Source organism: Nipponia nippon, unplaced genomic scaffold, assembly GCF_047370975.1.
Source record: "Nipponia nippon isolate SJK-2023a ecotype South Korea unplaced genomic scaffold, ASM4737097v1 scaffold_2, whole genome shotgun sequence".
NCBI classification, from domain to species: Eukaryota; Metazoa; Chordata; class Aves; order Pelecaniformes; family Threskiornithidae; genus Nipponia; species Nipponia nippon.
Window position 1 is genome coordinate 8,924,872 of NW_028262336.1, and position 14,953 is coordinate 8,939,824.

General features: G+C 37.7%; 1 protein-coding gene across 19 annotated transcripts in view; it reads right to left on the minus strand.

Annotated features, from left to right (window-relative positions):
* The window catches only part of ABI3BP (ABI family member 3 binding protein), a 164,467-nt gene that overhangs the window by 26,658 nt on the left and 122,856 nt on the right, over positions 1–14,953 (minus strand). For all 19 annotated transcript variants that reach the window (XM_087756354.1, XM_087756348.1, XM_087756351.1 and 16 more), the window contains 5 exons: positions 10,945–11,034; positions 6,083–6,193; positions 3,268–3,351; positions 1,797–1,865; positions 322–534 (listed from right to left, as the gene is read on the minus strand). In XM_087756354.1, the coding sequence (XP_087612480.1) occupies positions 322–534; positions 1,797–1,865; positions 3,268–3,351; positions 6,083–6,193; positions 10,945–11,034 (567 nt within the window). The remainder of the gene's footprint in view (positions 1–321; positions 535–1,796; positions 1,866–3,267; positions 3,352–6,082; positions 6,194–10,944; positions 11,035–14,953) is intronic.

Consider the following 14,953-nt stretch of genomic DNA (forward strand, 5'->3'; position numbering starts at 1 on the left):
CATTGCTGGAACTTCTTGACTAGATCTTACCAGATCCTGCACACACAGAAGCCAAAAATTAAGAGAAGATACAGAGTCATACTACTTAAGTATCTTTTGTGTCATCACTGACACCAATGATATAGTTGTGAAAATCTCGTTCTAATCTAGTAGCATTTTCTTATCCACACTGGAGTTGACAGTAGCACAAAATAAAAGCACTGGGTTGTAAGACTCCCTTGGGATTAAAGCCTTTTTTACACGGCATAAAACCACTGTGTAAGTAAAAATAAGCTGGAAATACTGTATTCTGATACAATGGAGGAAAAAAATCAAACCAACCAGTAACGGTGTCATTGTCTGGTTTTTCCCAGTCTAATATGACGAAAGTTGGACAGCCCTCGACAGTCACCACTGTGAGGTTGGTTGGAGGATTTTGTGGAGGATGAGTGGGTTCTTCCTTGCTGACAGCTTCTTCTTGAGGAAAATGTTCAAGAGAGCTTGTGATAGAGCAAGGCACATCATCATCCTTCTTCATGTACTTGACATGGGGGGCTAAGAGGAATAGGAAAGAGCTGTTATTCAATACAGAGTGTTTTTACAAAATATCAATGCCATTTCATCTAGTGCACAACTTCCATCTCAGGGCACCAACTAAAACAAGTCAAAGTCAAAACATGAATGTTCAAGAATAAAAACCATATATTCAATATTAAGCTGCTTGTTGGGTTTTTATTGTTGTTAGAGCTGGGATCTGCACTGCCTTCACACCTTTCCCATTGGGACCACTGAAATATCACTCTGAAGGTATTAGTGGGTGATACGCACTGTTTGAAAGAATTAACTTCTGTCATAAAACAGGACATTTAACTTTGGTCCTTCTATAGTAAAATGACACTACAATTCCATTTGCAGCTTTTGAGTGCTATGCTAATACAAAGATGTAATGCCCATCACCACTTTGTTTCACCAGAAATAGTACCAAGTTCAGTCCAGAGTCATTCCATCATTAAACTTGCAGTTGCTAAAGTGACTGTCAAAATCTTAACCATTTTCAGTGGTACAGGACCAAACCTTGAAACAAACCTTCTGAGGCAAACATCTTGTACTCTGCATCAAAATTAGGAAGATTACTGAAGACAAACACGTTAGTTCTAAAATTAAAATTTCTATTGGATGTAAACAATAAGCTCTTGCAAGAAAGACAGCGTCCTCAGAAATGCAGTGTCTCTTACCAGACCAAGAAAAAAACCTGAAAAATCTTTTGGTACAAAAGCACTTCTTCCTGTCATCTCACCTTGCTAAACTCTCTAGATTACTGCAACAGCAATAACTTGACTACTTTATCATCTAGTCTAGTATATATTACCATATTGCTAGACTATCTGAATGTGCACAGCCTGGAATGAGAGGTGAGGCATATATGACGGGTATATATACCCCTTATGGTAAGGTGCACTGCTATTGGGGAAATACCCCTCCAGGTATGTTTGCAAGCCCACAGGAAGATTTTCATTTGGTTTGGTGGAAGGTGAACAGTGTGCAGTTGTACTACTGCTGGCATGCAGGAAGAGCCACAACATGTTTGTGGGCAAGACTGTAAACTGGGAGGTGGTAGCAGGGAAGAAAGCAGAAGTAAAATTTAGTCAAGAATATGCTGATGGTCTGCACTACAGCCCTTTCATCTGACACTAAAGTGAAGCAGAATCAAATAAAGTTTTGGCCTTTGAATAACTGAACGAGACAATTTTGATGCAAGATAGGTCAGTCTTCATATACTCCCCCAAATAAAAATACCATAGCTGTTAAAATCCTACCTTGGTACCTTGGTTTGCCTGAAGAATCTGTTTCTGATGTAGGACTTGAGCTGAAGACAGTTGCATCAACTGTGGGAAACACAGTTACAATTTAATTTGCAATAAATACGAAGTTTCAGTGTTAGAACTGCAGCATTTCACAGTTCATCTGGCATTTTAAATCATGGTAAAGCTCTTCCATGGTAGACCTTTGCTGCCAGATCTGTCTTTTCCTCTTAAGGACTCCATTTTGGCTGGGATGCTAAGTAAACCCTGTAGCTACCAGCAAGTATGAAGATAGCCATAATCAAAATGACAGACTTCATGACTGCTGTTAGATTCAGTTCATGCAATATATGCAAAATACTCTTTAGACCTTTTAAAAAGGACCTTTTTGCATAGTAGCGGCTGTTTAGCTTGGAGCTTGTTTCAAGTTCATAGAATATATAGCACTATTATGTTGGCACATTAACTTCTCTAAAACCAGTGACAAGGAAATCACAAATTCTGTCTCCAGAGTGTACGACTTCCACAAAATTTGAAGGAAACTGAAGGCAAATACACTGGTGAACAGAAACATGATAAAGCAGTCAGGATTCATGACACCAGTGTTGTGTTAAATAGCCACTATACTGGACAGAATCTTCTCTTAGCTGCAAATACTACAATGGACCTCAATGGACAAAACACAATATATTCACAACAAGCATTTTCTAATAAGTCTAGCATCCAGCTTGCTTTACTGAGCACTAAGGGTCACAGTGAATTCATGATCATTATAAGGAGACAAGAATTTCAGTATTACTATAAATCCAGGAAAATTAGAAACAGCATCCCTTACGACAATATACCTAGAGCTGCATATTTTGGCTCAAAAATTCTAAGCGCATGCTCCCCCAAACCCATTTCTGTATGCCACTTTGAGGAGATTTAGGTCTGAACTTGTAGTTAACTCCCAATTTTATGAAGGGCAAGTTACCAACTAACCGCTATGTTTACCTTATTACATTTTTTTTTCTATTTAAATGGCAGCAGTTTGATCAGATAGCTAGGACGATATCACAACCATGTTGAGCACTATCAGTCACTGTCAAATAATAATTTGAATTTATGTCCTGTCCAAAAGGAAACGTTCAGGAAAAGAAGTGCCTTACCTACTCCCTTCAGAGATTTCAAGTAGCCACTGAATAGTATTGAAAGCCTACTAATTATGTATTGATTTCTAGGAAGATGGAAGGGCTATCATGTTCTCATTTACCAAGGTGTGTATCAGAAGACAGCCAGATGAACTCAGTCAAGTTAGAAAAGTCACAAAGTGGCATAAAGAAAATCAGATTCACCCCAGACAGAATACTTCTTAAATTAAATATACAATGCATCAATATAGTTTAGGGAAGGGAAGCAAAAGAAAAAAAGACGACCCTTATGTTCATGGAAGAAAAAAAAAAAGGAAAAAAAAAAAAGAAACCAGAACTGTCTGTAATACACTTACCATAATACTCTGGGGTTGCAAAAGCTGTTGGTGTCTTATATGATGTTCCTGTCCTCACAGGTGTTGTTGGTCCAGCGGGTTTAGCTATAGTGACAGAAGGAGGAATAAGGCATTCACTATTTAAAAGACTGAAACAGCTTTCTGATTTTCTAACAGAACTCAGATTTGTGACAACTGCTTCATGGAACAAGTACTTTCATTTACACGATGATATTCCCTCAAAACTTATACAACAGCTTCCAGTTGGATTTAGGAAAGTTCTGAGTTGTCCTTATTGCCAATACAACCTACTCCTGAAACCCAGTAAGAAAATTCTTTGGTACTTGGAGATTGTCTTGGAGGACTTACTCAGCTAATATGACCTTGTTTAATGCACAGAACCATCCTACGCAGACTGGTAAAAGGATGCAAAATGACCAGCATTGACACTTCTGTTTCTCAAATAAAAGAGCTCATTTCTTCATGAGTTGTAAGAAAGAATAGCTGAAGTCAGCAACTGAGGCTTGAATTCTTCCCTCAAATATGGGTAAGGTCCTTTCATTTCTACTCTCAATACAGCGTATATATTAGCAAGGCTGGAGCTGGAACATGTATAACGATTAACACTGAGTCTTTAACTATGGTCTGCATTAAGAGTTTAACCACGGAACACCACTGGATCTTTCACTAAATGAAATTAAGATGCACGTCAAATGAAGGTAAGAAAAACGCAACCAAGTCCAACGTTTTCAACATTTATAACGCTACATGACCCAAGGGAAAAAGCTTTCTTTTTGAACTGATCTATTCTGTAGTAGGCACCGGAAGTTTGGACAGAAACTGATTGATGGAGACAATATTATCTCCCATAATTAAACAGCCATTTAAAAAAGTATTTTAGATTATGTGACACTGCTTTTACTCCTCAGGTGTTATCACCTAATAAAGAAAACAGGTTTCTAAGAGGCAAACAATCCATGGTAAAGGATGTCTTGATTGTTTTCAAAACAGCTATAAAAGACAAGAATTACATTCACAGAACATGCAGATACTCCCAGATAACCACTGCATGACTGTGAAATCTGAACCCCCAAAAAAGTCAGGAACTACATAATGTAGTTACCTCCTCTGCATCTATAATACAGAAGAACATGGTGACTGAAGGCAGAACTCTGGTGGACAAAGTTTAAAACAACAAAAATCCCTACCTTCCATTAATTGCCTTAATAAAGTGGACATTTGTTAAGATTCTCACTGGAGTCCAGTTTCACAAAGGTTCTGGAACTCTCTTGTTTCCTTTTTTTCCATTCAGGAGACTTTCAATGTCTGCATAGAAGCCTTCCCGTAATACTCATCCACTGGATGAGTAAGAAAGATGCAAGTAAGGAATTAATCATGATGTTAATGAGAAAGAGAAACAGGGTAGAATTATGAAAGGGAAAATCCAAGAACATTGAGGCAAATTTTTCCTGTTAGTACTGTGGAACAGTCTCTCCAGGGAAGAAAAAACTCAATTACGATGCTTAAAACTAAGCTGGATAAAACACTAGGAAACACAGAAAAAGGAAAATCTGCTACTAGCCCCACAAGGAAGAACCAGATCATTTAACCAATTTATTCCGTCTTGAATGCCTAGGAAGGTATGGTAACTGCTGACTACCACATAACCTGGCCTTTAGTGTATGGAAAAAGGGTGAAATTTCAAAACACTGGTAAATTAATTAGACACTTAATGGAGAAAATTAACATAGACCCCATTACAAGCAAAAGAAAATGTATCAGGTCAACATTTTCTTTATGCTACAACTTAAGACTGACAATGTCTTATGTTCTGTTGTAGCTATTACTAAGGAAACACCACTGATCAACAGCAAGTACAGACACAACATTTCGATCTTGGCTCTGCTGTTGAGTAAATATACAGCTTGATTCATCCAGCTTGGACATTCTTGCTTCTAATCTGCTGCACAAAATACAAAAAAATTATTTAGGTCTTTAGTGCCTTAATAGCACACAAAGCCCCAAATGAAACAAACCAAACAACGCCAACAGGAAATGCAGCAGAGCCAAGACCTTTATATTTCCAGTGAACTACAGAGATTAATACGAAGAGGGAAGCATTTCTCATGATGCTAGGCATCATGAGATGATAGTTTCTGACTACCTGGAATAACGTTAGCCTTAGGATTCCTATATAGAATCCACAGACAAAACATACCTAAGGATACTGAATATCAGCTTCAGGATGAAATGAAAATAAAATAGGAAACGTGAAAGTTTCTGTGTGCTGTTATACTGAGAGGCAGGAATACTGTAGCACAGGAATGAAGCTAAACTCTTTGCACATTAAATACCTCAGCTTACTCTACCTCCCAGTGCAGTTAGTTTTCTGGGTGCCTATTAGCTCATTATTTGCAGTGGTTAATGGATGTGCCATATATATGGGACAGAATGTCTTTACAAATAACCAGTTGGGAGTATGCATTGAAAGATAATGTTCAGTATCTCCCATCTGACGTGCACATTAAGTAACTGCAAATGCTAATTACAGTAGACATGAAATGTTCTTAAGGTTGATCTTAAAGGATGACTTGCATTATTCTATTTTGCTTTCAGCTCCCTTACTAGGGATGATTTTGACATAACTAGGTTAGGAAAACAAAAGGAAAACAGAGTTTATGTATGAAGACAGAAGACACAAGGCCTGTATGTTCCGGAAGACTTCTTTCTATAGATATCACAGATAAGAAAAAGAATCTATACCATAAAATTCTCCTATACCCTGCTAATCAGTTCAGTATTCAATAAAGTATTTATGCTGAGAAGGCTGAGATACCTGGACTCCCCGGTTTACCAGTCACGGTGTTTGGAGGCAGAGGTTTTCTTCGCATTTGTGTAGGCTTGACAGGAGGTATAGGAGGATGCCGAGGGCCAGGTGATGTAGTTACTGAACGACATTACAAGACAGTGTTGTTAATTATTTAACCTCAAATTCCATAAAATCAGAAACCCATTACAAGTTATATTCTGACTTCTCAAACAATGTTTCATGTCTGATTTAGTATCAAAAGCGGAGAGGTGATGTTAGGACCTGAAATGAGCTGTATTTTCAGCCTTAAATTCTTTGGGAAGTGTGTCCCATGGAGTTTTAAACGAAGCTTACACTGAAAAAATGTAGCTCCTTTGGGACTTTGTACAAGTGTTTCAGTGATTCTTTTTCTGTGTAGTTAATTCATTTCTGTCAACGGTAATTTTTTGGCAGCCAACAGGATACTTCTTCCCCCAGTAAACACCACCTCAGTGTACTTAGAAACACCTTCAGTACCCTACTCACAAAATTTCTGATCTTTTGTACTTTCTAACCGATAAAACTGCCCACCCTCAGCTTGAAGCAAAAGATGTAGCAAAAGGGAAATCATCACTAGGGACACTTTATCCTATGACGTTCAAAAGTGAAAAATGAAAAAAACTCCTGAAGCACCCAATTAGGTTGTTTCAATGTGCAGTTCCAGCCAATATCTATTACATTTATCCAGTAAGGTCCTTTGACAGTGAGGTCTGAAAGGAGAACCTAAGCCTCTTAATTCATACTTACAAAATATTTTACTGTATTATCCAGGCAATTATAAAGGATTTTATTCTGCAAAGGGAAGGCAAAGGGAAGGCAAAGGAAAAGATTTTTCTTCCACTATTCATCTTTGCACTTCTTTCCTTAAGAAAAAAACAGGAGAGATGTGCAACACATTTATGTAACAAAAGACTTTTTGTACCTAACAGGGGAAAATCCTCAAGAGTAATATAATTCTTATAATGCTGCCAATGTCAACAAACATGCAAGTTGCCTGATACTGAGTTACTGGCTACACAGAGTACCTCAGGCCCTACATATCAGACCTTAGTTTACCCTATAAATAAAGTGACTGTGGGCGAGAAGGGAGCAGATCCAAAGACTCATTTGGGAGAGCCTTTTTAGAAATACTTACAATATGCAAACAGGAACATCTCCATCTTTCTCTGTTCCCTTTTCCTTTTGGACTTTTGCAGTCACTTATAAAGCACAATTTTTTAAAATCACTCAGATCAAGACAGGAAATAATGCTATCTAATGCAGGAAGATGTAATGTTTTTGAAAATAGCATTTGCGGGTTTCATATTCATTCTTAATCCCCAGATGGAGATGACAAAAATATGCCTAAAGACCTCAAAAAGGATAATGAATTTTTGTGTATATAAGTCATCATACCCTAGGTACTACTACGTGGTAGTATCCATGATTAATTTTTCCCCCGCCCATATTTAGGGAATGGGATCATCTGAGATATTTATGGGGTAAAAATGTGCACGTATTGACTTGTCAGTGGTTTCTATAATCTTCTGAAGAACACAACCGCAACAGTTACATGCAAGCCAAAACATCACGTTCAGTGGACTGTGTCACAGTTGAATCTACTATACTGCACTCTGCAAAAACAAGAATCCCTACTCTTCCCTTCTACTACTTCCACAATGATTTGGGTGATGGTTTATGATGCTACCAAATCTAATCAACAATGTTTGGAGACTGAGTTTGTAAACTAGGACACCCAATAGAATTTAGGGATTTTGTGACAGCATGGATTCTTGTGAGGACAGTGGCATGGTGAACTATTAGGATTTATTGAATCTCAGGGGTTCTTTGTGGACCGGGAATGTATTTCCTTGACTCTGTCACTCTTCGTGAAAAAGGAGGGCGTGCAGCCTCTTAGGACACACTCTTAACACATGAAGCCTAATTCTTGTGTGCTGTAACCTATCTTTTTCATTTCTCGTAAGTAGCGTAAATGTAAATTTTTCAGTTAACACACACTAAGTTTTCAGAAAAAGTACATGTATTTAAAAGCAAAGTCAAATACCAGGTAACTTATAGCAATATCTGATTAATCAGCCTCACCTCTTTGCCTGGTAAGATCATGGAACAGATCCTCCTGGAAGCTATGTCAAGGCATATGGATGACAGGGAGGTGATTAGAGACAGCCAACATGGCTTCATAAGGGCAAATCGTGCCTGACTATTCTGGTGGTCTTCTATGATGGAGTGACTGTCTTGGTGGATAAGGGAAGAGTAACTGATGTCACCTATCTTGACTTCTGCAAGGCCTCTGACACAGCCCCATACAACATCCTTGTCACTAAATTGGAGAGATATGCATCTGATGGATGGACTATTCAATGAAAGAGGAACTGGCTAGACAGCCCCATATAAAAACTTGCTGTCAATGGCTCTATGTCCAAATGTAGATCAGTAACAAGTGGTGTTCCTCAGGGGCCTGTATTGGGACCAGTAGTGTCCAATATCTTTACTGATGACATAGACAGTGGGATTGAGTGCACCCTCAGCAAGTCTGCAGGTGACACCAAGCTGAGTGGTGCAGTTGACACGCTTGAGGGAAGGGATGCCATCAAGAGAGACCCTGACAGGCTGGAGAAGTGGGCCAGTGCAAACTTCATGAAATTCAACAAGGCCAAGTGCAAGGTCCTGCACCTGGGTCAGGGCAATCACCAGTCTCAGTACAGGCTAGGTGACAGATAGATTCGGAACAACCCTACAGAGAACGACCTGGGGATACTGGTAGAAGAAAAATTAGATATAAGCCAGCAATGTGTGCTTGCAGCCCAGAAAGCCAATTGTATCCTGGATTGCATCAAAAGAAGCATGGCCAGCAGGTTGAGGGAGGCGATTCTCCCCCCTACTCTGCTCTTGTGAGACCTCACCTGGAGTACTGCATCCAGTTCTGGGGTCTCCAGTACAAGACAGACATGGACCTGTTAGAGCGGGCCCAGAGGAGGGCCACAAAAATGATCAGAGGGCTGGAACATCTCTCCTATGAAGAAAGTCTGAGAGAGTTGGGGTTGTTTAGCTTGGAGAAGAGAAGGCTCTGGGTAGACCTTATTTGCAACATTCAGTTCTTTAAGGGGGCTTATAAGAGAAACAGAGAGAGACTTTTTACCAGGGCCTGTCGTGATAGGACAAGGGGTAATAGTTTTAAACTAAAAGAGGGTAGATTTAGATTAAATATAAGGAAGAAATTCTTTAGTACTAGGCTGGTGAGACACTGGAACAGGTTGCCCAGAGAAGTTGTGGATGCCCCATCCCTGAAGTGCTCAAGGTCAGGTTGGATGGGGCTTTGAGCAACCTGATCTAGTGAAAGATGTCCCTGCCCATGGCAGGGGGGCAGAACTATTTGATCTTTAAAGGTTCCTTCCAAACCAAACCATTCTATGATTCTATAATTCTGAATTTTGATATACATATTAAGGCCTCATGAAGAGAGCTGAGACCACAGAAGAATACAAGAAAGTTATGAAACAGTAGTGGCTAATTTCACAACCATACCCAACTGTCTTTTATGACTGCAGTTCAAGGTATTGGCTTACTTCAAAGCTCTAAAAGCTTAACTTTAAACATCTAATGTCGTAGATGAGTAAAAGCAGACGCAGATGTTCCTTCAAATCTATGTGCATAAAAAAACCTTCCAGTCTCTGCAAATAACAAGCTGGATTTACTTAAGTACACACAACTGCCTGACATTCAGTAACAAAAAACGCAGAGCGCCACCCTTGTTTTCAGTTTACAGTCTGCATCCAGCTACTACTTAATAGTATATCACACTGGACTTAATCTTTGCAAAGTACAATCTTCAGATTGAATAAACTTTAGAAAGATAAAACATCATAACTCAGCTGTCAAGACAGGCTCTTGTCTTTGTTCAGGTAAATTAGGTGTAAAGGAAATTCAGCAGGGATTAGGAGCAAACAGCAGTTTACAAATTAATTAGAGGCATGTCTTTGTATCTGTGTTTTTAAACCTAATATCATGTTTTCAAAGGAAAACCTGACTAAAAAAAGCAGCTGGAGCTGAACAGTAAATCCAAGGGTAAAACCAAAAAGATTTTATTTTCAGTTAGTTTTTATGCTCCATTCTTGGTTATGCTTATGAAACAAGGAAATTCTCTACATGTAAGGGTGTTTACATGTTTGTATGTATGTTTGTGTGTATACATGTGGCATACAAACACTCTATACCACAACTTTTCAGTTGAAACAGAAAATTTCTAAGCTGCTGGAAAAAGTGAAATACAAAAGGTCTATTTTTGAAGGCTTGTTTGGGGAAGCGTTTTTTCAGTAAAAATATTTTGACTGTTTTGAAAATATGATTTCAAGACTTGCAAGAAAAGTAAAACTGACAAGTTTGGTATAGCACATGTAAAAAAACCCTGTAACCTTATTTACTCCACGTTGTTATTTTGCTTCAAGCCTAACATTGTAATTTTCCCAACAGTCCTAATATTCAACAAAACTTTCTCATAAATGGGAGGACAATTTGGTTATGCATTCACCTTATTCTCCTTTGCTATGTAGAAACTATTAGTATGAAAAAAATCAGTGCTTACAGTATTGTGGCTGTTTGATCATAAGGATACAACACTGGTGGTAGTAATTTTTAATATACGGCATATGTTAGCGACTAAGTAGTGACCATGAAATATTCTTATTTTTATCTCTTTTAGTAGCATCCTGAGGCCAAGAGAAGGTGCATTGATGAGGATGACTAAGAATTACTTTCTTTTCTTAGTGGAGGTGCTTTTTGTGTAGGAAAGGTGGTGTTTTTATTTTTCATAACTGTTAAAATTTGCTATATTGTCCTTTTATTAACCTTACCAGAAATTGGCTTTTCCCAGGTATATTCCAAAGGTTTTTCCACATCCATGCCAATTTGTCTGGCAATATCCTCAGGTGTATATATATCATCTGTGAAACAAAGGAAATGAAATAAGTATCAACAGTGCAGTACCAAGTCACGGAATACTTGTATATTGCATATGTTCAAACTCTAGCTAACATTAAGTGCAAAACGGGCATATATGGCCCACCTATGTTTCTACTGATAACTTAGTGATACCCGTTATCTTCCTATTCAAGTAAGTAGAATGTGATCTGGGTCTGAAGAGCCTGCAATTTAATTTTAAACATTCCATGAAAGAATATATATTTTCCAAGTATATTTGGAAAGAGATAATTAATAAGATTAAGAGATAACAGATGAGTTAAACCAAGATTATATGTGAAAAGATGAGTACAGAGCACGTTTTAGTTTTTCAGTATACAGAATAAAATGTCCATTGATTCTTGCAAAGGGCAAAGTTCTCCTTCTCCCCAAAATAAGATCTTCGGTTATACTCCATATTGAATGCCTAGAGCAATTCTGAACCAAACATATACTGTATTTGGAGTACTGGAGGCAAAGTGTACATAAAATTCAGTTTGTATATAAAAGAAAGTCCTACTTAAAAGTTATATAAACACATTTAAAAAAAAACTGAAGTAAATGGCATTAAAATACAACACACCTACTCCTGGTACAGAACAACTGTTTCACATGCTGATAGTTATAGGAGAGCCAGACTATTAAATTAATATGCTTTTCCTATACAAAATAAGTATATTTATTTTATAAAAATTCTATATATGGTAGAGTGAGAAGATGCATTGCAATTTCATCATGTTTGGGGGGGGGCGGGAAATCACTCTTTCTCATGATGTAAGAAAAAACACCTGACAGTTAATGTATTAAAAAAAAAAAATCTCAAAATGAAATTATCAAATTCCAACCCTATTCCAACATGATCTAAACATTTCAACCAAAGATTTCATAGGTTTATAATCTGTGCTCAGTTTGTTTTGAGATTAAACTAGTATTTTAACAGCATGAAGCAGATAATTTTTCAATTCTTTTACTGTTTGTCCATTCTTGCTAGGCATACCTTAGGAATCCACAGTCCATACTATGGATGCATTAAATGATTTACCTAAGATTAAAGTAATGAGACTCATAGTAAGTTGGGAACAGGCTGCAGGTCACCTGTGACTAAAATTTCTAAACACATCATGTGGTCTTCTATAACTGCAATTTGTCTTCAGATAACTAAAGTGGTTAATTACATCTTCAGGTATACAAAGCATCAGAGTGCTAATCAATGTTTCATGTGAATGGTGTTCAAGGAAGAAGCAGCATGAGAAGACCAGCACCAGCTTTAATAAGAAAAATAATCTTGTACACCACAGGTCATAGGCAGAGTATATTTAGTTTCTTAGCTTCATCTCACAATAAACATATCAACAAAATGTAGTAGCACATTGACTAAATCACACTAAATCACCCAAGTATCCATTACAAGTCTAATTTAGTTTTGCATCTTACAGTGTCTGCAGAAAAGCCTACCTCTATCTTGCTCCTTACAATCTACTTTACAATAACAATATTTTCTGAGCTATATCAGCTAGGAATACATAAAATATTGTATACATTCTAGATGGAAGAATTAATTTTTGTTTTTTTCAGAAATCTGCACGGCTGTTCTGCCATTCATAAAGTAGTAAAAAAAAAAAAAAGTCAAAGTTTCAGGGAAAAAGCTGATCAAACCACAACACTTCCCTGTTGACACAATCTCCTTTTTGAGTGTTCAATGCACTTTAAAGTTACATAAAAGTTTGTTTGTGTTTTCACTCAAGGTACCTGCACTATCAAACAGCTTGCTGTATTTATCTTGGCATTTGCCTTATGCTACCTAACGTAACTTGCTTATCACGAGCATTTCGACTTACCACATTCATCCAAACTTTTAAAAGAACTGAGAATAAATGTATTGCTTGCATGTGTGTTTGTGTCTTCTTTTACTTCTATCTCTTCTCCTGGAAATATTCATGGGGTCTGGAACACCCTAAAACTAACCACTGCACCTTTAATAGCAGGAATACCATTAGAAGACCGGATCATTTTAAGGGAAGAACTGGAAAAAGTGCCCTTGATAAAACAAACTGAAATACCTTAATACTTGAGTTCCTCTAGAACTTGGCTATACACCCACAGTTTCAAAAATAAAAAGAAAATAGAACACAAAGTTAATGGCCATTATAATGAAAACCAACTCACTCTCTCTCTTTCACAAGGGAAATGGAAATGTTGCTCAAAGTTTGTTTGCTGAAGGTTGTCTGGAAGCTTAATAGATCAGGTGTATTTTTTAAATGGTTAGGATTAAATAAAAAAAATAACTGTGTAAGATAAGTTACATACACTAAGAAAAATATGAAAAGCCATCTCAATAAAATGAAATTCTAGACAAAATGGCTAGAACACGGTAGAAAACTAAAAGGAATGTTACTCATGAGGAGGGAATCCCTGCCTCTTTCCCACAGTCAAGTTTACCACCTGGCACTACAGCTAGCCAGGAGACTGAAGAGCCTGCCAGGAAACCAGCCACAATCCCATGTGCTGCTGCTGGAAAAAACAAATTCCACTGCTTATCATCTGGGCCCTGCAGCTGCCAAGCACACTCTGCACGGGGTGAAACATCTTTGCACTGATGCTAATGAGCGCAACCAGGAAGAAGAACTGGAGTACATTCAACAGCAGTGCCAGCCCAGCAAGGAATTAAAACTGGTCTTCAAACAACAGAGTATCATAGCTCTTCAGTAAATGTGGTCTTCTTCAGAGAAAGAAAAAATGATGTAATATTTAAAGGTAAGCCTGAAAACATGTTGTTCTTTACAGCCAATTAAGGATTGGGATCAGCTTAGATCAGAAGTTAAGGATTCTGATAAGCTAACCACAGAAAATAACGTATCATTTTCATAATGGAAGAAATAAACTTCCCCACCCCCAAAAACCACCTGGATATCTTAAAACGTTATAAGTTCTCTAAGGTATTACCTACTGAAAAAGAAACTATTTTGTCTTTGCTCAGCTGCTAAGATTTAGGGTTCCAGGTTAGCAGAGTTCTCTTTTCCAAGTCTCTTCTGCAGACTTAGGAACTCTGTTTGCAGTATGTAATTGCACATTGCTTGGGAGAGATATAGATGATTTCTTTAATTGATTACCTGAACTCTCCTGTTGTGCGAAATTATTTTTGTGAGCACAGACAGCCTTGCAGGCTCAGACACTGCATTTCCTACAATACTGTGATGCACCTGCTTTACAGAAGACTTGGGATTTCACTTACTGATCATCAAGGAAAGTACAAACTGAAACGTTTCAAAAAAGCTGCAGTCCTCTCTCAGCATATCATAAACGTACAAAATTCATTGGTGATTTCTCTACACTTCTGAGAAGAAAGGTGCAGATTCATAGAAAGATATCAATGAGTCAGCAGGGTTGGATGCACAAAGAAATGGAAAGTAGATAATCAATGCCAGCTCCTCCTTAGTACTTTGGACACCAGGTTTATCATAAAGGGCTCACTTGGCAGAACACAAAATCTAGGTAACACACATCTTCAGGACGTTTCTTTAACGTAGAGAAAAAAAAAGACTTATGTAACTGAGCAATGGCAAATATTACTAGAAGTATCATTTTCCAGAAGAACTCTAAAAGAAGGTCCTTATTTGCCTGTGAGTACACATAGCATGCACAGCAAGGTCACAGTCTTGTGATGATTTTTGACATCATCTACCACAACAAAGCTCTCTTTCTTCCTGGCACTACTATAACGACGACCAGTGGGCACTCCAACAGGAGCGTTTAAAATAAGTTTGCTTAAAACAATACTTTAGCAGTCACCTAAAACAGCATTAAGCACAATAAACTACATGTAACAATTTATATGTCTACTATTACGTTTATACTGCTGATTTACTTAGCATGCATTTTGTTTTTTTTTCTTCTTTTAATCTA